At 38.7% G+C, this 21,487-nt stretch overlaps 2 protein-coding genes across 12 annotated transcripts in view; one reads left to right on the top strand and one right to left on the bottom strand.

Moving 5' to 3' along the window:
• The window catches only part of RAB23 (RAB23, member RAS oncogene family), a 34,206-nt gene extending 29,241 nt beyond the window's left edge, over positions 1–4,965 (top strand). For all 6 annotated transcript variants that reach the window (XM_054686805.2, XM_016955735.4, XM_016955736.4 and 3 more), the window contains exon 7: positions 3,156–4,965. In XM_054686805.2, the coding sequence (XP_054542780.1) occupies positions 3,156–3,295 (140 nt within the window). In that variant the 3' untranslated portion in view covers positions 3,296–4,965. The remainder of the gene's footprint in view (positions 1–3,155) is intronic.
• Positions 4,966–8,558: 3,593 nt separating this feature from the next.
• BAG2 (BAG cochaperone 2) lies at positions 8,559–21,483 on the bottom strand. Of its 6 annotated transcripts, none has more exons than XM_063812495.1 (4): positions 20,897–21,397; positions 19,310–19,502; positions 11,565–11,674; positions 8,559–9,937 (listed from the first exon to the last, which is right to left on the bottom strand). In XM_063812495.1, exons 2-4 carry the CDS (start codon positions 19,321–19,323, stop codon positions 9,525–9,527), a joined length of 537 nt encoding a protein of 178 aa, XP_063668565.1. In that variant the 5' UTR covers positions 19,324–19,502; positions 20,897–21,397; the 3' UTR covers positions 8,559–9,524. The 6 variants fall into 6 exon arrangements, with proteins under 6 accessions (XP_063668565.1, XP_016811223.1, XP_054542783.1 ...); XM_016955734.4 differs by lacking the exon at positions 20,897–21,397 and adding an exon at positions 20,582–20,883; XM_054686808.2 differs by lacking the exon at positions 20,897–21,397 and adding an exon at positions 20,582–20,879 and having other exon boundaries at positions 19,310–19,414.
• Positions 21,484–21,487: the final 4 nt, after the last annotated feature.

Below are 21,487 nucleotides of genomic sequence, written 5' to 3'. Positions count from 1 at the left end.
TTATTAAACTATTAAGTCAGTGATTTAAGTATCAGGTCTCTTGTTAAAAGGTATATTGTGTTAATGGAGGTTTTTTTGCCATTGAATTTTATAAATCCATTTGATAGATTAAACACAGCAGAGATAAAGACTTTTTGTAAAGATCTGTCCTTTATATAAAGGAACTTTATAACAGTTATTCTTCTGAATCTGTACTTACACTGGCTCTTACCTTTTCCCTTTCTTACTATCTTGCTTATTACCCATTACTGATTTTGCTTTTTCTTATGTTAAATGCCAGCAAAACTTTAGCATTCTCTGAAGAACAAGTGTGTTGTGTTCTCTTTCACAATAACTGCCTGACCAGATGTCTCTCTTCTTGTTTTGGATTCCAGGAAAATGAGAGCCAAAGTTGCTGGTTCTAAATCTTGATACTTGTATAATCTCTTAAGGACTTCATATCTGTATTCCGTCCCCCTTCACTACATATGTAGAAACAAACACATTATTTTCTGGACCTGTTTTAACTTAGATTTTTCCTGGATTCTGGCTTTTTTTATTTTTCTGCCTTTGCCATTTTCATTGCAAAATTTCTTGCCATCAGAGACCTCAAATGCTTTGTGAACACAAGACACTTATAATAAGCCTCTACCTGGTGTGGTCTCCTTGGCTCCCCTCTTGTCTTCTTCATATCTACTGATTAAAGCTTTAATAAGACTCATTGTGGAACAAAGTAAATGCAGATTCTCTTCAATCCAACATTTAAAGGTGGTTTTGCCCTTCCTTCTGTGTAGCCTCCTGCCACACCATTACATCTATGTAACCCATTTACTGGTTCTCTCAGAGGTCTTGATCTTTCCTGAGTATGCCCCATGCTTGCTTTCTTCTTCACTTTTGGTCATTTTTTTTCTTCTATTGAGAATGACCTCTTTCCCATCTTCTGTCGAAGAACAATTCATTCCTCAAGGCCTTTCTAGAAAGTTTTCAGTTGTGTATCTGCCTGCCTGAAGACACATCCTCCATACTCTTTTTCTTTCTTTTTTAAAGAAACAGAGTCTCACTGTGTTGTCCAGGCTGGTCTTGAACTCCTGGGCTCAAGTGATCCTCCTGTCTCGGCTTCCCAAAGGGTTGGGATTATAGGTGTGAGCCACTGCCCAGCCTCCATCTTCTAAAAGAATAGACATCTAAGCCCAGGGCACTGCCAAGTGTCCAGTTCTACCTTCTTCATGTAGTTTTTCCTTTCTTATGTATCAGATGCAATCTGTCCTTCCTTTGAAACTTCTGTAAGATTTTGTGTCTCTTTTATGACACTTAACATATAATGTCATATGGCATTACTTGTTTACTGTCTTGTCTTATTACATTGTAAACTTCTTGTGGGCGAGAACTGGTCTTAGTCACCTTTGTATCTCTGACAGTATCTCTGGCCCAGAATTTTGTGTGTCATGGATGCTATATCATAAATTGGAGATTACATTTTGTGAATAGCACAGTTCAAAATGGAAACTATAAAGTTCTTTATCTTTTAGCTACTCATCACTTTTATCTGTGGGCCACTTTTTTACTGGTTTAGTATAAGTAGGAAAAACGTATCTTACTAGTATTAACACAGAATCTCACAAATAGCTGGGTGTGGTTGCTTGTGCCTGTAATCCCAGCTATTTGGGAGGTTGAAGCAGGAGGATTGCTTGAGGCCGACAGTTTGAGACCAACTTAGACAACATAGCAATATCCTGTCTCTTTAAAAAAAAAGAAAAATTAGCTGATGGCATTCCTGTGCCTGTAGTCCCAGTTACTCAGGAGGCTGAGGCAGGACTGCTGGAGCCCAGGAGTTAAAGGCTGCAATGAGCTATGATTGTACCACTGCACTCCAGCCTGGTGACAGAGCAAGACCCTATCTCTTAAAACACACACACACACACACACACACACAACTCAGAAATACTGTTGTTACTGTTGTTAACTAAAAGGTATTCTTGAGGAAGTGATATGATGTGAAGTTAGTAAGTTATTAAAATTACCGTAGTTGCCAGGTGTGGTGGCTCATGCCTGTAATCCTAGCACACCTCTAATCCCAGGCAGGTGGATTGCCTGAGCTTAGGACTTTGAGACCAGCCTGGGCAACACGGTGAAAGCCCGTCTCTACTAAAATATAAAAAATTAGCTGGGCGTGGCGGCAGGCGGCTGTAGTCCCAGCTACTCGGGAGGCTGAGGCAGGAGAATCAATTGACTCCAAGAGGCGGAAGTTGCGGTGAGCCAAAATCACGCAACTGCACTCCAGCCTGGCGACAGAGCGAGACTCTGTCTTCAAAAAATAAATAAATAAAAATTATCGTATTTGCTGATTCCAAACGTCAAAGATAAATTGTTAAGTCAAAAGATGCAGAACATTGTGTAGAATATGCCACAACTTAGGTAGAAAAGAGAATATATATGCATTTTAGCTTATATATGCATAAACTATATCTGGAAGGATAAGTAGGAAAAGTAATAACATGCGTACCTTAGGGGTGGGAATACTGGCAAGGGGTGAAAATCTGGGTAAAAAAGAGCCCTAATGTGACCTCTTTTATAGCCTTGGAACTTTGTACCATGCGTATTAGCTACTAAAAGTAAAACTAAAACAAGAGCTTTAAAATCATAAATCTGTGTCCATTGATGTATGAAAGGATAAGCAAAATGTGGTATATACATACAATGGAATATTATTCACCCTTAAAAAGGAAGGAAATGCTTCAGTGTTCTACGTTGGATGAACCTTGAAGACATTATGCTAAATGAAATAAGTCAGTCCCAAAAAGACACTATTATTCCATTTATATAAGGTAGAGTAGTTAAAATCATAAGAGACAGAAGATAGAATGGTGGTTGCTAAGGTCTGCAGGGAGGGGGAATGGGGAGTTAGTTACTGTTTAATGGGTATGAGTTTCAGTTTTAAAGATGAAAAGAGTTATGGAGATGGACGGGGGTGATTGTTCCACAACATTACAAATGTATTTAATACCACTGAACCGTATGCCTAAAAATGGTTAAGATGCTAAATTTTGTTGGATTTTACTACAATTTTAGAGAAACTGTAAATACTTGAAAATATTACTGATTTTACTAATAAGCTGGATGCAACAGGTAACTCAGGCGTGTCAGTGGCAATCACTCTTTTCCCTCAATTTATACAGGTGTCTTTAATACATCTGGTGGAAGTCACTCAGGTCAGAATTCAAGTACCCTCAATGGTGGAGATGTCATCAATCTTAGACCCAACAAACAAAGGACCAAGAAAAACAGAAATCCTTTTAGCAGCTGTAGCATACCCTAAGATGTTTTGGGAGGAAAACAATTGAATTACATTGTGCAATTCATTAAGAAACCCATCCAGCTGTCATGGTATGTTACAAGGTTTTCAGCAGACTTTGCTCCTAATGGCTCTCTGAAAGTGACAGACTTAAATATTGCTCTGCAGTGCTTTTCAGAATGTAGAGTGAGACCTCTGGTGGAAAAATTATTGCCCTGTGGACTCCTTTAATTTTTTTTACATTAGACGAAGCTTCTCCTGTTTGTAAAGGAATGCTATAAGAAATTTCAAACACAGGTTTTGCGGAATTTTAAATGCTGAAACATAAATGAAATGCCTAAATATGTTGTTACAGATTTTAATACTGTGGATCAAGGAAAGATAGCAAGCATTCTTTTCCTGAAATTGGTCATGTAGCTTTTCTGCGAAATAGTATTGAATCTGAATACTTTCACAAAATAATACTGAAAGGTAAACCCTAAATCTTGCCAGACTGCATTCGTATTTTGGCATTGAAACTTGTGCAATATCTGTGTAATGTAGAATGTGGGGTGTGCATGCAGATGTCTGGTACTGGAGTAAGCTGAAGGTATGTGCAGTATTTAAGAAAATGTACATTCTAATTCACTTATAAAACCATTTACATATTGTGTATATGTTTTTATTTTCAAATGATAAACTCTAGACATATATTTTGCAAAATGAGCTTGGGTTTAAAAAGTGCTTTGTGCCAAAAATACCATACCTAATTTTTATAGTGCTTTACTATCAGAATTTATATTGTTTATTATATCTTTTAAAAGCAGTAAGCAGTTTTCATCTGACAGCGTAGATAAAAGAGGAGTATAGGAATTTGAATGCTAGAGCATCTCCCAGGTGAGCCTTATTGCAGATCTTTTTGATATAGTCACCCATAAGCATGGTGAGCTCCTGCTCTCATAAGGTCAGCCAAAGCCCCTTAAGAAGGTACACAGCACATCTGCAGTCATTCGGGAGGTCCTGTGAAGTGTGGTGACGCATCTAACACCTTTTGCTGCTCACTGAGAACCCAGCTTTGAACTTACAAGATTACACTAACCATTTTTAAAGTGCACAAAAATATTATTATTAGTCTTAACTAAAATTACATATTTTATAATGCCCTGCAACTCTAAACCATCCTTTTGTTTACACATTTTTGTATGGTATTTTAAGATTATCACTTCAACATTTCTATAACCTTGTTTGTATAGCACTTTCTCAAGAGCTGTCAGTCCCACATACAAAATCATTTCTTTTACAAAATGATTTAATATGTAATCATGTGTCAGAACATAAATTTTGTCACTTGGGACAGTAGCTTTCCAGCTAAGATAATTGCGTGAACTCCGTTAAAACTGATTATCACTCATCAATGGCTTTATTTTTAACCTATAAATAACCCCTTTCAATATACCTGGTTTTCACAGCATTGCAAAATCTGTAAAAATAACTTTTATTGGAAAATGTCATGAAGTCATTTTTCATTATTTGTACTAAACAATGTTTTATGTACTCCTTTTGTGTTTTATCTTTTGTTTTTCCATCTGTACTCCCCTCATCCTCCTAATGTTGAGAAAATCAAATTTCCTGGGTGTGTCCTTGTTAAGTGATCAAAAGTAAATGTTCTCTTTGCCATTTTAGATGGAAAAATAATAAAAAAATTAAAAAGTAAATTTTTGCTTTTCATTATATTGAAATGATCTGGCATTATTTCACAGTAATGTAAAATGTTTATTTTTATGTCACCAGTTGTCACCACTCCCATTGCTGATAGTGACATAGGTTTTGGGGGCAAAATTCAGTTCCTAACAAACAGTGGATACTGCTAATGAGTCATCTTTTCTACTCTCTTCAATTTTCTACTCTCTACTCTCTTTAATTTTTGCACAAAATAATACTTTGCAACAAATAGTCTTTTGTCTTTATTGGCAGAAAAATCACTTGTTATATGTGTTCTAGTTCTTTTTCATATTAGCTGTGTGGCTAAAAGCGTGTTACCTTTCTATATTAAAAAAAGTAATCTCTGAGGATAGTTACAGTTCCTGTAATAATATAATTTTATGTACCTAGTTTTATCTTTTTTTAAATAAGAACTGAAGAGAGAGCTTTGTTACATATTTGAATTTTTAATTTGCACTGCTGTATTTTAAACCTAACCATAATTAGTCATTTAAAATAATTAATTAAGTAGGCCTGAAAGTCAGCCACGTTAATTTCTCAATTTAATCGATTCTTAAAGCCTTCAAAAATTGACATTTTTTTCCCAAGACCCTTCATTCTCTTAAATAACTTTAATTTTATGAAACCATGTATACTAAAGAAAAACTTTTCCAAGATTCCAGGTGATTGTGCATTTGTGCTCTAATCTACTTTTTTAACATTACGGCTAATCTTTTGCATAGACATATCGCTGTGGAATAATTGCCATATTTCAGAGTTCCTCAGGTTTCCTTTTCCTTTTCCAGTCTCTGTCTATGAATTAAATAGTATATAGAATAACCCATATAAGGCAATATAGTTAAATAAAACCAGGTTAAATGATTTCCTTTGTATCTGCCCAAAGTTGATGATAGCACACGTTACTTTTTCAAAATAAAGCTAAAACTACCAAAAAGAGGATGAAAACTTTTTCCTCATTATGGAGTGAAGTTTTAGGTGGTTGCTTTAGAAGTTGGCAGTGCAGTGCTCAGAAAGAACTCTCAATAAATAACATGTACTCCTTGGACCTGTGAGTTTTTAGAATAGGGAGTTGGCCTTAGGACCTAATGTCCCAACTTAGTGTTGGACCCTTTTAATATAAGATATTGTTAATTATTAGCATACTTTTCAAAACCTTTGAAATAGTTACTGCTAACCTGATAAAATGTTCCCATTAATCTATCATTAGTCTGTTTCTCTGAAAACAAAATGAATTGATGAGGTGAAAACTTGTTCCACATGGTACCTACCTAATGAACAGGACTTACTCAGTTTTTAACTGTTAAGAATGTCACATGTACTATCGTCACTCCTTAGGTTTTCAGCTATAAAACATGTAAGTCTATCATCATACAGATGAATTCATTTGCTAACAAAATATTTAAAACCCGCAGTAGACTCTGAAATATCCAGTCATCAAACTCCTGGCTAACTGGATGATTTGGCTATAATAATCTTTATTATTATTATTTTCATCTGTCTCTCGAAATATCTACAGTAGGATGTTAGTAAATGGTCTTTTAAAAGCAAAAAATTGGGGATAAAAGGAAAACTGAATTCCTTCTATATTTTTATTACTAATAAATAATGCTTTTGTAAATTTGAATGGAAAACCACTTGTATGTATTGCTATTTGGTTGCAGTTATACTCTGGAGCTTAATTTAAAACACTACTCTAAAAATTTCATGAAGGATGAATTCCAATAATCAGAAAATAAATGCATTTCAAAGCTAAAATTTTGTGTGATATGTATGATTGTATCAACAGTGTGGCTCTAAATAGTAAAATATATAATGCAACTTCTTTAAAGATCAAAGCAACCTAAAATTATTTCATATTTCAGATACTCTGCCAATATTTAATACCCTCATTTTATTGAAAGCAGTGCTAACAAGGAATGGCAGGAGGGCTACCCTAAAATTATGTATTATATGCTAGGAATGGTAGAGAATTGAGATACGGCAAAACATACTCTATATCCACTTATAGTCTATATAAAAGACAATAGTTTAAATGAGGGTAAAAATGTGACTCAGGAGATTCATCATCATTTGAAAATAAATTATACTCCCATTCTTATAAATAAAAATACATGTTAAGAATCAACCCATTGGCCAAGCGTGGTGGCTCATGCCTGTAATCCCTGTACTTTGGGACGCCGAGGCAGGCGGATCACAAGGTCAGGAGTTTGAGACCAGCCTGGCCAATATGGTGAAACCCCATGTCTACTAAAAATACAAAAATTTAGCTGGGCGTGGTGGCGGGCGCCTGTAGTCCCAACTACTAGGGAGGCTGAGGCAGGAGAATCGCTTGAACCCGGGAGGTGGAGGTTGCAGTGAGCTGAGATCACACCACTGCACTCCAGCCTGGGCAACAGAGCAAGACTCCATCTCAAAAAAAAAAAAAAAATGAAATCTCATGAAGTAAATGAAACTATAGAAACTGCCTCCATAGCATATATTCAACACCAAACGTCTACAAAATGTTTGTTCTCTTCCCTTCACAGTCTCTTTTCCCTAACTCATATACTCCATAGTGTTCCTTGCTACAGTGGATATGTCTTCTACTTGTGAGACAGCCTGGGTGACAGAGCAAGACTCCAAAAAAAAACAAAAAACAAAAAACCACACTGGAGATTCCCTGCCCTTTAGATGTGGCTCTAGGTACAGAATGCTGGAGACACTGTAAACCAGGGACCCCAAGCAGCTTGGAAATGTGGATCATAGCTCTTCAAGTCTGTGATCAGAAATCAATGACCTCCATTAAAAACTCCATTGCAAAAAAATGGGAAAAATAATGCTAAGAATACCAAGGTCAAGGAGGCAGAGCCAGAATAATTTGTGTAGAAAGAGTCCTGGACTGATGTGGAAGCCATGGGAAGCAGGGAGCAGTAGTATTTCCCAGAGTGGAAGGGATTTACGGATGCTGACAATACTTGAGAACCTGAAGAAAACTTGACTATCCATTTCTTAATTTTCAAAAAGCTGGTCAAGAAAAAAATGATGCACACAAAAAATCATCTCACAGTCTGATGACAGCAAATCAGTCTGCTAACAAACCAAGTGGCTCTGCCATAGATAGAATTAATGTTTCCCATGAAATGCAAAGATTTAAATAAGGCAGAGTTGGAGCTGGCAAAGGAAGTAACATGAATGTCTTCAGATTGTAACTGCTTTTTATAAAGAGACTAACTTGGCATTTTTGTAGAGAAAATGAAGTTTGATATTGCTTGCATTGAGAGATATATACATACATAAAGTCAGTTTGGATCTTGATTTGGCTTTTCAGTGTGAAGAATACCTACATTCAAATAAAAATTGATGTGTTCATTTCAAAATAGTATCCAGGGAAGTTGTTGTGGTTTTTGTATATCAATAGGACTAGTTACTTTGATCAAATAAGTGTTCTCTAGTTGCTTCACACTTTATCAGATAAAAGAAGAATCAACACACTGGTCAACCTTTTTAGTAAACAAAATGCAAACTAAGTATTAATGCTCAGTGCTGGAAATATTTCAGTGAAATAGCTATATTTTAATTACTGAAAAAAGTATAAATTGCTATAACCTTTATACAAAAAAATTTTAATATGTGTGAGGCCATGAAAACGTCTATACCCTTTGACCCAATATAATTCACTGCTGGGCCTTTATACAGAGAAAATCAAAAATGAAAGAAGGAAAAAGTCCTGTGTACAAAAATATGTTGCAGTAATAGCAACAAGTTGGAAACAACCTAAATGTCCATAAAAGAGGAATGGATAAAGATATAACTACACAAAATAGAGCTCATTAAGTTGACAATTAAGCAGACTTTATATCAGCATCTAACTTTTTTTAAAAAAGGCAAGTTACAATATAGGAATTTTAGAGAATTGATGCATTTGAGAAAAGATGAAGCAGATATATAATTGTTCACAGTGGTAAATTATAGGTGGTTTTCTCACATTTTATGTCAGTTTCTTGTATATCAAAAAATACATTCATATTATGAGACACAGGAATCTTTACATCCAAAATAATTTGATACAGATGCCTTAACATTGCTGAATGAGACAACTTTGGAAAGATTCTTGTTTTGTGATTCCTTTTTACCCTCTAAGCACAGTGCTTTGTTAACACTGTGTGTGTAGTAAATGTGTGTGCTGCTTAAGGTAAAGAATTTCTAGTCAACTAAATGCCCAAGGTGACTGCGTGATTCCACGCCAAACAGGAAAAAGCAGTCGTGCTTTTTGCCCCTAGCTGAACATTTGTTTTCCCCACAAACTATGTATTCATCCACAGAATAGTGAAATATGCTAGATCCTAGTACAAGACAAGAATTCAATCTAAAAAATCTCTAGATAGATAATTAAAATATTGCTAGTTTTGTTATTCACAAAACTGAAGATACTTGATGGAATATTTTCCTCATCTGAAACAACTATCAGTGTCAACTAAGTGGTTATACCTAACAAAGAACTAGTTATCAATTAAAATAGTATTTTATCATTTTTACACCTTGTGTATTGTGTAAATGCTCTTAGGTTTGAAGACTAATTGAATCTGCTTTCAGCATTTTGTTGCAGAGTTTTGGAACCAGCTCCTTTAGAATGCTCTAATAGCTTGATGGCCTTGTCAGAGTTTTCAATATTTCTAAGCAGAGTCTCTAATCTTCTCTTAATTTTCTTCTGATCTTCAAGAGCACAGCCAATTACTATGGATTGAAACTTCTGATCAACTGGCCCATGTGGCACCTCAGATGAACATGCACTGTAGAGCGACATTAAATGACTCTTGGCATTTCCCAAATCATCCAGAAACTTATTGACCACCTCATCAATAATCCTTGTGGCATGCTTTAGGGATTCTTGCTGCTGGGGGTTTCTAATTGTTTCTACTGACACTTCAACGGTGAGAGTTCTTCCCATCAAACGGTTTGCAGTCAGATTTAATTCTTCTCTTTCTCCTAAAAATCAATATGAGATGTAAACTTATCTGTATCAAAAACATTAAGGCATTTGTTTGTGACTAAATTTATTATTTTCTTTACCTCTGCCATGAAATTTTTTTAAAGATAAAAGCTAAAACTATAGCATGTAAGATTAACTGATGAAATGTATTAGATTACAGAAAGAGGTTGTAGAATACCACTTCCTGACAATCTGCATATATGGGATACCAGATGACTTCTCAAATTGGCATGTCTGCAAAAGTTTGTCTGCATTTGTAACTGGGATGGAGATCAAGTCTTAACACTGTGAGCAGTAAGCACATATAGGGTTTATGCTGGGTAGAGCTCCAGAGATCAGATGTCCCAGATCTCTCCAGAACGACATGTGCATTTATCAGAATACAATGCCCCAAAGTTTGGTTGAGAAAATGTAGCCACGATAGAAGATAAGCTGTCGTCAATACTAGGCACTGACTTCATCCTTCTCCAGATAGAAGCAGGACAGTGGTCTAAAGTCTTGGCCAGCACGAGGAGCTCTAACAACATTTCATTATTTATATGAGAAAGTCAGCAATCTCCTGCTTCTGTAACTTCCTAATTCATTGATCTTTGGGCAGGATAGTGTAGAGACTAGATCATGGCCTACCTATAGATGTGTAACAGTTTTGATCTGGATTTAGGTTGCTTACTTACCTCACCAGCCACTTGGCCCAGTACCATGTGGCCTGTGTGGCACCAAAGGAGCCCAAGTAGGAAGTCCAGTGCCAATAAAAGAAAATCACAAGTGACCTATTCCTATTTCATGTTCTTCACATGAAAATGACAGCACAGGTTAGGCGGATGTCACATGCCTGTAATCCCAGCACTTTGGGAGGCTGAGGCAGGCGGATCACCTGAGGTCAGGAGTTTGAGACCAGCTTGGCCAACATGGTGAAACCCTGTCTTTACTAAAAATATAAAAATTAGCCAGGCGTGGTGGCACGTGCCTGTAATCCCAGCTACTCGGGAGGCTGAGGCAGGAGAATCGCTTCAACCCAGGAGGCAGAGGTTGCAGTGAGCCAAGATCGCGCCATTGCACTCCAGCCTGGGTGACAAGAGTAAAACTCCATCTCAAAAAAAGAAAAAAGAAAATGACAGCACATTTTTACATTCATGCCTTTTATTGATCCTACAAGTTTCCTCAATTTCTCTGCATTTTGTCCCTTCTCTTTATGTTGTACCTCAATTCATCTTTTTTTTTTTTTTTTTTTTTTGGTCTCTACTTCTCTGCTTCCACTCTCTCACCCTCTTCCTCTGCTTTTTTAATCTCTTGCAGTCCAGTAACTTGTGAGGAACTGAAGTTAGGACTGTGAACCTGGGATAAAACACATGGCCTTACTGCTTGGGGCCAGCTCTTCTGAGCTTGCAGGCTTTTTCCTATCTCTCCCAGCCAGGGGCTTGGGGTAGAGAGCATGCTGGAAGAAATCTCTGAGTAAGTGGCTGCTGTAATGAACTGACAGCTGCAGCTGCTCTCTGTGGCTCACATTAAATGCTGTGGCCTGGTGTACGCATACCAAAAGTCAAGCAAAAATTGACCCACACTTATCATAAACTCTTTAAAGGAGTGTAAAAGACGAGCCCCTTCTGTGGAGATGGCTCTCACCGTCACTGATCTGCCTCATGTCCTGGCTATTTTGGATACTGTGGATCATTTCCAGAAGGATTTCTTTCTCTTGCTCAACAGCAGTTGCTGCTTCTCTCAAAGCTTCAACCCTATAGAAATTGGGAAAACAAAACGGTTATTGTATGCAGGATGTTCTTCCTATTAATTTTCTTTATCTCTCATTCAACCCAAATCAAGTTTAAAGATCACCAAACTTTTCAAAAATTCATTTCTGCTTTAAATTCTTTCATTTTTCTATACACTTGCCTTTCTCCCATTTTCCTCCCAGCTCATAAGGCAATCATTCTTTCGTGTTTATCTAATTAATACTATTTGTTTTTATAAGATCTGTATTATTTGTATATTTTGAATTTATATCTCATTCTGTTTTTATTTTTTCACTTAGCATCCAGGTTCCTAGATTTTTGTTTGTTTTTTGTTTTTGAGAGAGTCTTGCTTTGTCACCCAGGTTGGAGCACAGCGGCACAATCTCACCGCAGCCTCCACCTTCCGCTTTCAAGTGATTCTCGTGCCTCAGCCTCCAGGCCCGGCTAATTTTTGTAGTTTTTGTAGAGACGGGGTTTCGCCATGTTGGCCAGGCTGGTCTCAAACTCCTGGGGTTTCACCATGTTGGCCAGGCTGGTCTCAAACTGCCGGCCTCAAGTGATCTGCCCACCGCAGCCTCCCAAAGTGCTGGGATTACAGGTGTGAGCCACCACACCCAGCCCCCTATGTGTACTTCTAATCAGTTGCTGCTAATTGCTGTATAATACTCCATGTGTATACCTACCTGATTTTCCCTCTCCACTCTCCCAGAGATGGACACTTAGGTTGTCTACCAGCTTCTCATTACTACAAATAACACTTCTATGAATACATCTCCCCTTTGGACCTTGGTGAGGATTTCCTTAGGACATATACCAGGACAGAACTGCTAAGACAAAAGGTATGTGTACTCTGCTTTTGACTTAGTATTATGATTATTCTGCAGAACACCTGTACCTATCCACTCTCCACAGCAAAGCACAGGGGTCCCCATATCCCTACCAACACTCCGCATTTTCCAACTTTCTATTTGCTGCCAGTGTGACAGAAATACACTGATATGTCAGTGTTAACTCGTGTTTTCCTAATAATTTCAGACATCTCTTTGTATCCTTGTTAGCCTATTCATAGACTTTTCCTATTTTGCTTTTCTATTTTTAAACAGGAGTTACTGTTCCCTTGTTGATTTGTATACTCAAGAGATTCTTGTTGGTTACAGACATTGCAACCATCTCTCATCCTCTCATATATGAACCACGTCTGGGATGTCTTGCACTAAAGAGAGACTCTTATTTTGATGCAATCAATTTTTTTTTTTTTTTTTTTTTGCCTTATGGCTTATGCTTTTGAAGTTTTGACCTAAGGTCTTCCCCCACCCTTTGGTCATATTTTCCTATATTTTCTCTTATTAACTTTATAGTTCTACCTTCCTTATATTTATGTCTTTAATCCACCTAGAATCAACCCCTGTATGCAGTTAGGTAAGAATGTTTTGTTTTTTTCTTCCAAATAGCCATTTTCCCCAACATTATTTACCAAGCAATCCATCTTTCCCCTAGCGAATGTATATTCGCTATTTATCTCTAAAATCTCTATCCCATGCATTAGTGTATTTAACTGTTCTTATACCAGTGCCAAGTTTTGGGTTTTTTTTTTTAATAGCACTAGCCTTGTACTACACTTTAATATTTGATAGAGCAGGTCCCTCAATCTTCTTTAAAGATAACTTAGCTATTTATGGACTTTTACTTCTCCAACTTTTCCATATAAATTCTAGGGTAAGTTTATTGTGTTTCTCAAAAAACAAGAGAAATTAGACATCTTTATAACATCACTCTGTTTAAAGGCATGATATATGTCTCTTCATTTATTCAGATCTATAGAGTTCCCATGTATTCTTCATAGTAGTCTTCGTGGATATTGTTGCTATTGTGAATTTGTATTTTCTACTTGATTTTTACTGGTTTGAGAAGTGCTGTTTTTGTAGGTTTATCTTGTCACTGGCGACCTTGATTTACATGTATTCATTTTAGTGTTCAGTCTGTTGATTCTGTTGGTTCTTCTAGGTTAATAATCATATCCATATCATCTGCAGTTTTTATTTCTTCCTTCCCAATCCTATTACTTTTTTTTTTTTTTTTTTAAGAAAAGGTCCTTCAGTACTGTATTAAACAGTGGCAATCATGGGGGTATCTTTGTCTTTTCCCAAATTTAAGGGAAAATCTCTGTGGCTTTTTTGTGTAAAGCCCTGATCAAACTATAGAAGCACTACTTTCCCACTTCACTCAATTGCACACACATGCACTCACACTATACACACACATGAATATACCCAGTCACTAAAAAATTAAGCTGTGGAATAAGGGCAAAATAAAGAAATATATATTGTATATTTAACATGTTCTATACTTCCAGGGAACGTTGTTATTATGAATTACAGTAACTAAGTTGCCAACTTTTGCAAAATGAAAGTGACAGACCTATTCCCAGTATTTGGATGGTCTTAGAAATACAAGTTCATGAAAGATCTAATCCTAACTGCTGTCTTAAGTGTGCACAGAAAGAACAACTTCACCAATGTTTTAGCACGTTCAATTCCATAAAAGGATCCTCTCCCTACCCTAAGCACACACATGCCTTTTCCCCTTCGGTTACCCACCTGTTATACCCCAAAATAGTACTGACAGGCTGTAAAATCACAGGATATCTTTATTCTTCAAGATATTAAATATATGTCAAAGTGCGTTTATAAGAGCCAGTAAAAGCAAAGAACTGGGAAGAATCGCATGTGACAAATTTGGCTAGAGAACACAATCAAAATACAAATATTCTACTAACTAATAGTAATGCAAGTATCAGGCCCTATTCCAGGACCATTCAGTATTTACTTAAACATTTTACATTAGCAATCTCTCAGAAAGATAAACTAGGGCCCAGAACATAAGAAAGAGACGGAGTTGGCACTAAATATTTATGCTAAAAGCACAAACCATGACTCCAATATTTAGACAAATGACACAGGTGAATCATGTGATTGATAAATGAGAAGATGCTGAAAGAAGAGATTAATTTTTCAACACCTTTTCGGTTTGTATTCAATTGTAAGATGATAAGAGAGAACAATGCTATTCTGAAAAGGAAGGTTTCATTTATGAGTTACAGCAGTAAGTTCATGTTCTTAACAAAATAGATAAAAAAGACATTCTAGAAAAAATATAATAAGCCTGTCATATGACAAAAATATCTTATCATTAAATGAGACCAAACAATTAGGTGGAACTGCTAAATTCTGTGTTTTAGGGACCCCCCCACCCCCATCCCACAAGGCTTTTTTTAATACATAATAGAAATTACCAGGGCATTATCCCTGTGAAAACCAGATTTCATCATTTATAGAACTTCTTATATACATTTTTATGTATACCTTTTTCATTTCATGCAAGGGTAAAATGTCATTCTTCAAAACGTAAAGATCTCAAGGTTTATTTGGCAACATGGGCTTTTCATGTCCTATTCCCTCTTCAGGTAGCATTCTTTCTCCCTGACCCTTGTCTACTGGGATCACCTTTTTCAAAACCCAATTGCTTCAGCAGGAATTGTTTCCTTAGCTTCCCCCTTCCTCTCCCTTAAGGCAATTCATGCTCCTTTTGGCCCTGGTACATCCATTTACTCTACAGTCTAAAATATGTCTACCTCATATTTTACATTTTTTCTTTTAAAAAGCTGAACCTAGATCTCTACTTAGTTTAAGTAACGTTTGTACTGTCAGCTATTGCTATCCTTAAACTCATATACACGTCTTTTGTCTACAATTTTTCCATTAGTTCTAGAAAATTCTTGGCTGTTGTATCTTTGAATATTCCCTATCTCCCCTTCTATTATTTTCTTCTGGAACTCTGGTTAGAGAAATGTTGGACCATCTCACTTTATCCTTCATGTTTCTTAATATCTCATCTGACAACACTTCTCCTGGCGGAGAAGGGCAGTTCTGTTTTTACTAACAGATCCCGGAAGCAGCTACACGTCCAAATTGGGAAAGAACTTTTCCTCACATCAAGGCTGGCCTGGGCTGTGCTCCTGGAAAACTCCCTGCATGAAATCACAACTAAGTAGGCTTTGACAAAAAGAAATTTTAGTCAGAGTACTCAGTAGGAAGACAAAACCGGAGCGCATGCATCCTCAGCTAGTCCCCAGGTCTTGGGCACCTCACAAACCTCTGCAGTCTCAGTATCAAAACGGCAAACTGCTGGGAGACTTAGGAGGAGTACAACAGCAATTTTGCGCAAACTGTGGCTACTATTAATATGTCAGCTAATAGAGTATGCAGTGAAAACTGCGCCAGCACTGCCACTACTAGCTGTGCAAATTGGTCAGTCGCCTATGAAACAGGGGTAATAAGGGAACAGTGCTTGTGACTAAATGAAGTAAAGCAGGTAGAGTTTAACAGTGACTGATAGCACTGACTAAAAAAATTACACACACACACAAGTTAATATGTATAATGTGTCTAGAATTGGCACTGGCATATATTTATAGTATTAATAGCTATTCTTACCATTATGAATGTGGGCTTATTTATTAATGATGAGAATTTGTGCTTTCATAAAAAGGAGGGAAAATGGCAAATGCTCATACCATGATTTGAAAGAAATAATTTCTAAAACAGGTTTGTTTTTTTTGAGATGGAGTCTCACTCTGTCGTCCAGGCCGGAGTGCAGTGGTGTGATCTCAGCTCACTGCAACCTCCACCTCCAGGGTTCAAGTGATTCTCCTGCCTCAGCCTCCCGAGTGGCTAAGACTACAGACATGCGCCACCATGTCTGGCTAACTTTTGAATTTTTTATTAGAGATGGTTTTCACCATGTTGGACAGGCTGGTCTCAAACTCCTGACCTCAAGTGATCTGCCCACCTCAGCCTCCCAAAGTGCTGGGATTAGAGGAGTGAGCCACCACGCCTGGCCTAAAACAGGTTCTTAAAACTCATAGTTCTGTCTCTTATTCCATACTCCTATATCAAAAGAATGCTATAATGATCACTTTTAGGCAATGTAAAATTCTGAAGTGTTTTCCTAATCACCAAAATGTTAAATTACATTTACTGTCAAGACATTTTGGTGTAAAAGAAGGGACTAGTGTTTTTAGTGTGAAGAGCCACTTTTCAGTAGCATGTCCTCAGGCAAGCCACTTCATCCTAATGGACCTCACTTCCCTCATTTCTAGGAGAGAGAGTATGTGCCCTCCACCTAACTCGAAGGGTTCTTAAAGTTTCAAATAACATATATGAAGTGTTCTTTTAAATTACAGGCTGTCACACAGTATTAACTATGATGCCATCTTGTTTTGTGACTCCTAGAACACTGGCACACCCTAACATGAAACTTTAAGCCAAACGAATGATCCCTATCACCCCCGACCCCATCCCTTCACTACCCGGGTGCAGGTTAAGCCACAGTGAAAGGCTGACAGGAAGGCAGAAGGAGCCACTGTGTTATAAGTTTTGGGAAACACATGAAAACCCAATCTCCCAGTCCTATCATTTTCCCCTCTGCCAGTCTCCAAAACCCATCCCCCAAACATCTTCATTACCATCTTGAGCTTTCTAGGAGCTACCCAATACCTAACACATAGTGGGTGTTCAATATCCACTGAATTAAAGGCCAATTTAGATTGAATTTTTATCTCTTAGAGGAAACTCATCTATTCATCCATATATCATTCCTATATTTTGAAATGTGATATATTTAAGAAAATTCAGGCATAAAGTATTAGAGCCTGGAGAGCCAGTCTTCCTGGGTTCAAATTTGGAGTTTACTACTCTCTAGTTGTGTGACTTTGGACAAGTCATTTAAGCTTCTAAGCCTCAATTTCCCTATCTGTAGAATGGTGATAATAGTAACAACGACATGGGGCCTGGCACATAGTCCGTGTACATTAAATGAATAAACATTAGCCTGTGTTTTAGAAAAAACTCTCACACTGTGTTTTTCCTCTGCTCTCACACTGTAACAACACAGAAGGCTACTGTGACCAAATATGTGGGGGATTTGCAGCTAAGTATCCCCCAACTCAGTTCCAACACTCCCTACACCTGGAGACAGTGTCAGATCCCACAAGTTGAAAGCTCAGTCCCCAAGACCCCACCCTCCACCGTTGCAAGTCTAGGCCTCCAGAACTTCTGACCAACTGGCTTCAAATTGGGGTTCCCATGTCCCCCTCTTTGGGTTTAACTTGCTGCAGCAGCTCACAAAATTCAGGGAAACACTTACTTATATTTATGGATTTATTATAAAGGGTATTACAAAGGACATGGATAAAGAGATGTGTAGGGTGAGGTACAGGGGGAAGGGGCACACCACCTTCCAGGAGCCTCCACATGTCCAGCTATCCAGAAGCTCTCCAAACCCTGTCCTTTTTGGGTTCTTATGGAGGCTTGCTTCTTTTATATAAGCATGAATGACAACCATGTAGAAAAGTGACTGGACAAAAAGAGTATGCTCTCACTCTAACAGACTGAATGGGGAAACCCAGCAAGGCCAGTCTATTCAGATTCTTCTTGGCCTCTGGGTGCTAAATGCCCTCCTCCAGGGCATGGGGCAGGACCCTCTCTGGAACGAGAGTCTTTTGACCCACAATCAGACTAGAGGCAAGGCAGGTGAAAGAAGGTCAGAGAGAGATTCTTTTTCCTGAGGCCTAAAGCACCCCAACATTATAACGTAAGACTGTAATAAGGGTTATGGGAGTTATGAGCCAGGAACTATAACATAAGACTGTAACAAGGGTTATGGGAGTTATGAGCCAGGAAAACGTTGTATATATACAGAGAGAGAGAATCGTAATATCATAGTATTTTTTACAAATTACGATAATTGTTAAAAAGTAACAATAGTAAGCAAGATGGTTTGAGCCACTGAGGAATGCAAAACTCAGAGTCCATTTAGAACTGATCATCAAAACAGGGAGAAAAGGGAATCACCTCTGTAGAAGGAAGAAATACAGAAGACAAAATGCAGTCCAAAAAAAAGGGCTACTGTATTGATAAATTCCATTAGAGATAAATGGAAATCCTTTAACAGTTTGTAAAACTGCTGCCAAACATTTTAAACATCATGTAGATCAGTTCATACTCCAGGTCATAAAGTATGAAATTTCTTCCACAATTGACAGGATCAGTGTGGTTAGGGAACATTAAGTGCACACTTCTAAGTACAAACTGTAAGGTTTTATTCTACACAGTTACACTATGTTATTAGTCAACAAAATCAAACTATTAGAGCAAAATTACATATGAGTTTCATGTTTTCTTTTAAAAATCGATCTTCTACGCATGATTCTAGTTTTTAATAGTGTTCAGTGCCATTGCCCATGTGGTTTCAAAAAAAACTTTAATAGGATCTATATTAGCATTTTTCTCTATTTTTGCTTACCTTCGGAAATCCTTCCTTTTCAGCTAGTATTACTTTTTTAAAAAGAAGAAAAAAGGCCTACAAAAGTCCAGAATTACTAAAAAAAATCCTTGAAATGAACAGCCACATATTAATCACTTTTCTCCTCAGCTCAAATGTTAATTAAGCAAGTTGTCATTTAATCACTGATGTGCAATCAGAATTCATTTTACATTAATCAAACAGTAGAATATAATAATATTCAAAACCTGAGGCTTTCTTTTAAAGAGGAGCACTTCAGAGTGCTTTTGTACCTACCACATGTGAGGCATTAATTCAAGTTGGAGGACAATGACTCAGCTTGAAGGAAGGCGGAGTGGAGTAACAACCTCCCCATTCCTTTAGGAAAACTTTTCTTTCTGGCTAAGGGAGAGGAGAATGAAGTGGTTGAGAACATGCCCTCAACGTTCTGAAGACATGGAGAGATGTGTGTTACTTGTTATGTGGCTCCCTAAAAAGAAACATTACCAGTTAGAGGGACTTCAAATAACTGAGGCCACCAATTTCTACTTTCGCTCTACTTTTTCTGGGAGTGGAACGGTCAGGTTTGCCAGTATTGTGAAAATCCATGAGGAAGCATTACTTCTCTCTTCCACTTGCCTCATTCTGAGTGGAACCCCAGAACCTGGTGTAGGGCTTAATAATCCAAGAAATTATTTTGAGTGGAGAATCTCTCACTCTCTGGCTCTTTTCTCCCAATAGTAACAATAATAATGCTTCACTTGTTAAGAGATACCGTGGTTATTGAAGTATTTTCTCAGCAAACAGATACTTCATGTTTGGGTGTATTAATGTAGGAAGATAAAGACACACATGCAGTGTTTCCTAAACTTTTTGGCTCACATGCTTCTTTGCTCATGCACAACCTAGAGAAAACTATGTAACCAACTCCTGTGTACAGTTTCACGGAATTGCAGGTGCCTAACAAGATTTTCTTTTAACTACACGTGCTCACAAAATTTACACAGTAACTTGAGACAAACGTTCACAGGAAGTAGATAAAACTTTTCAATACACCGTTAAAGTCTTTCCAAAAATCTATTAACATTAAATTGTTTAGAAATTCTATACAAGTCTACTACTGTATTACCAAATAAAATCTTAAGCAAGAAAAGGGGAAAACTATCTTTTCATGCTTTCAGGCCAGTGACTAGCACTTAGTCTTCTATGTAGGGAGGTGCCCAATAAATACCGAGAGACTAAGGGAACCGCTGACTCCCGTCCGCGAGGTGAGGGGAGAAACAGAAGCGGCAACGTCTCTGCTGCACGAAGCACCCGGTAACTTACTGCCTACCCCTCACTCCTGTCTAATCTTTGCTCTCAATGGATTGCTGGGTTGGTTTTGTTTTATTCATTTTTGTTCTGAAGCAAGGAAACTTAACTTCACGTGGAGGGCCACTGTAAACTGCTGCCTCCCTTAAAAAATCCATAACGGGAGAAGAGTAAGTTAAAACGTTTGGGGCCACACAGAAGGTTCTAGAAGTTCTGCAGACCCAAGCTGCCACAGTCCTTAATCGCATGGAATCTCACCGTAACTTTTATCTCCTCCGATTTTTTTCCGCTCCCTAACACCTAGGTAAATTAATCAAAGTGTGGCCACCGATAACGCCCTCACAGGTTTAGCTTAAATCGAATGCGTTTTCTCTCGGACTAGGGGAGATAATCCAAGAAACAAACAAAACTACACCACGTCCATCCACAACAAATCTCAACAAGCAACTTCGGTTGCCGCAGCCTCACTGTGCCCCAGGCCCCGGCCCGCCACACGCGGCCTCCGTCCGCTAACCGCCCGCGAACCGCCCGCGCGGCGAGCAGAACGCCCGAGACCGCCCGCCCGGAGCTCACCTGAGCTCCAGCTGGTCCAGGCTCTCCAGCAGGCGGCTGGAGCGGTCAGCCATGGAGGAGGAGCGGCAGAAGCGCCCCTCGTTGGCTTTAGCGTTGATCTTCGCCTGAGCCATCTAAGCCTCCGACGCGGGGTAGCCAAGAGGTCACCGGCCCCTCCGGCGGCAGCGAGTGGAGCGCTCCTTGGGCTGCAGGCGCCGCCGTCACCACGCGGGCGCCCGCCCTCCCTCTGACGCCCGCGCGGGCAACCCGGGAGGACTCGCCGACACCGCGGCTGCAGCGTAGCCAAAGAAGGGCAGGCGCGGCGCCCGCGGGGCTCGGGGACGCCGGGCCTGGGAGGGGGCTGCAGCGGCTGGAGTTAGAGGTTCGCGAGCCACACGGGCTCGAGGATGGGCCGACAGGGGCTCGGGCCTGGGGAGCGCAAGTCTCTGAGGCACGGGAGGGGCGGACGCAGAGACCGAGCGCCTAATGTGGCCAGCGGACCTACTGCTCCCCGGACCCAGGAACTACCCGAAGCCCGCGCGGACCCACAGACCACCCCCAGCTCCGCCCCGCGAGGCCCCGCCTCTTCATGCAACCTAAAAGTAACCAACT

This window comes from Pan troglodytes, chromosome 5, assembly GCF_028858775.2.
Source record: "Pan troglodytes isolate AG18354 chromosome 5, NHGRI_mPanTro3-v2.0_pri, whole genome shotgun sequence".
Lineage (NCBI taxonomy): Eukaryota > Metazoa > Chordata > Mammalia > Primates > Hominidae > Pan > Pan troglodytes.
Note: the sequence above shows the minus strand (reverse complement) of the source record. Positions and strands in the feature narration are given on the sequence as shown.

What these genes read in the sequence shown, in the direction of transcription:
- BAG2 (XM_001158523.7), bottom strand. Translation starts at nt 21,009, where the DNA reads ATGGCTCAGGCGAAGATCAACGCTAAAGCCAACGAGGGGCGCTTCTGC. An exon ending in CTGGACCAGCTGGAGCTCAG is followed by an intron (nt 11,675 to 20,896) that starts GTGAGCTCCGGG and finishes CAATTTCTATAG; the next exon opens with GGTTGAAGCTTTGAGAGAAG. An exon ending in CATGAGGCAGATCAGTGACG is followed by an intron (nt 9,938 to 11,564) that starts GTGAGAGCCATC and finishes ATTGATTTTTAG; the next exon opens with GAGAAAGAGAAGAATTAAAT.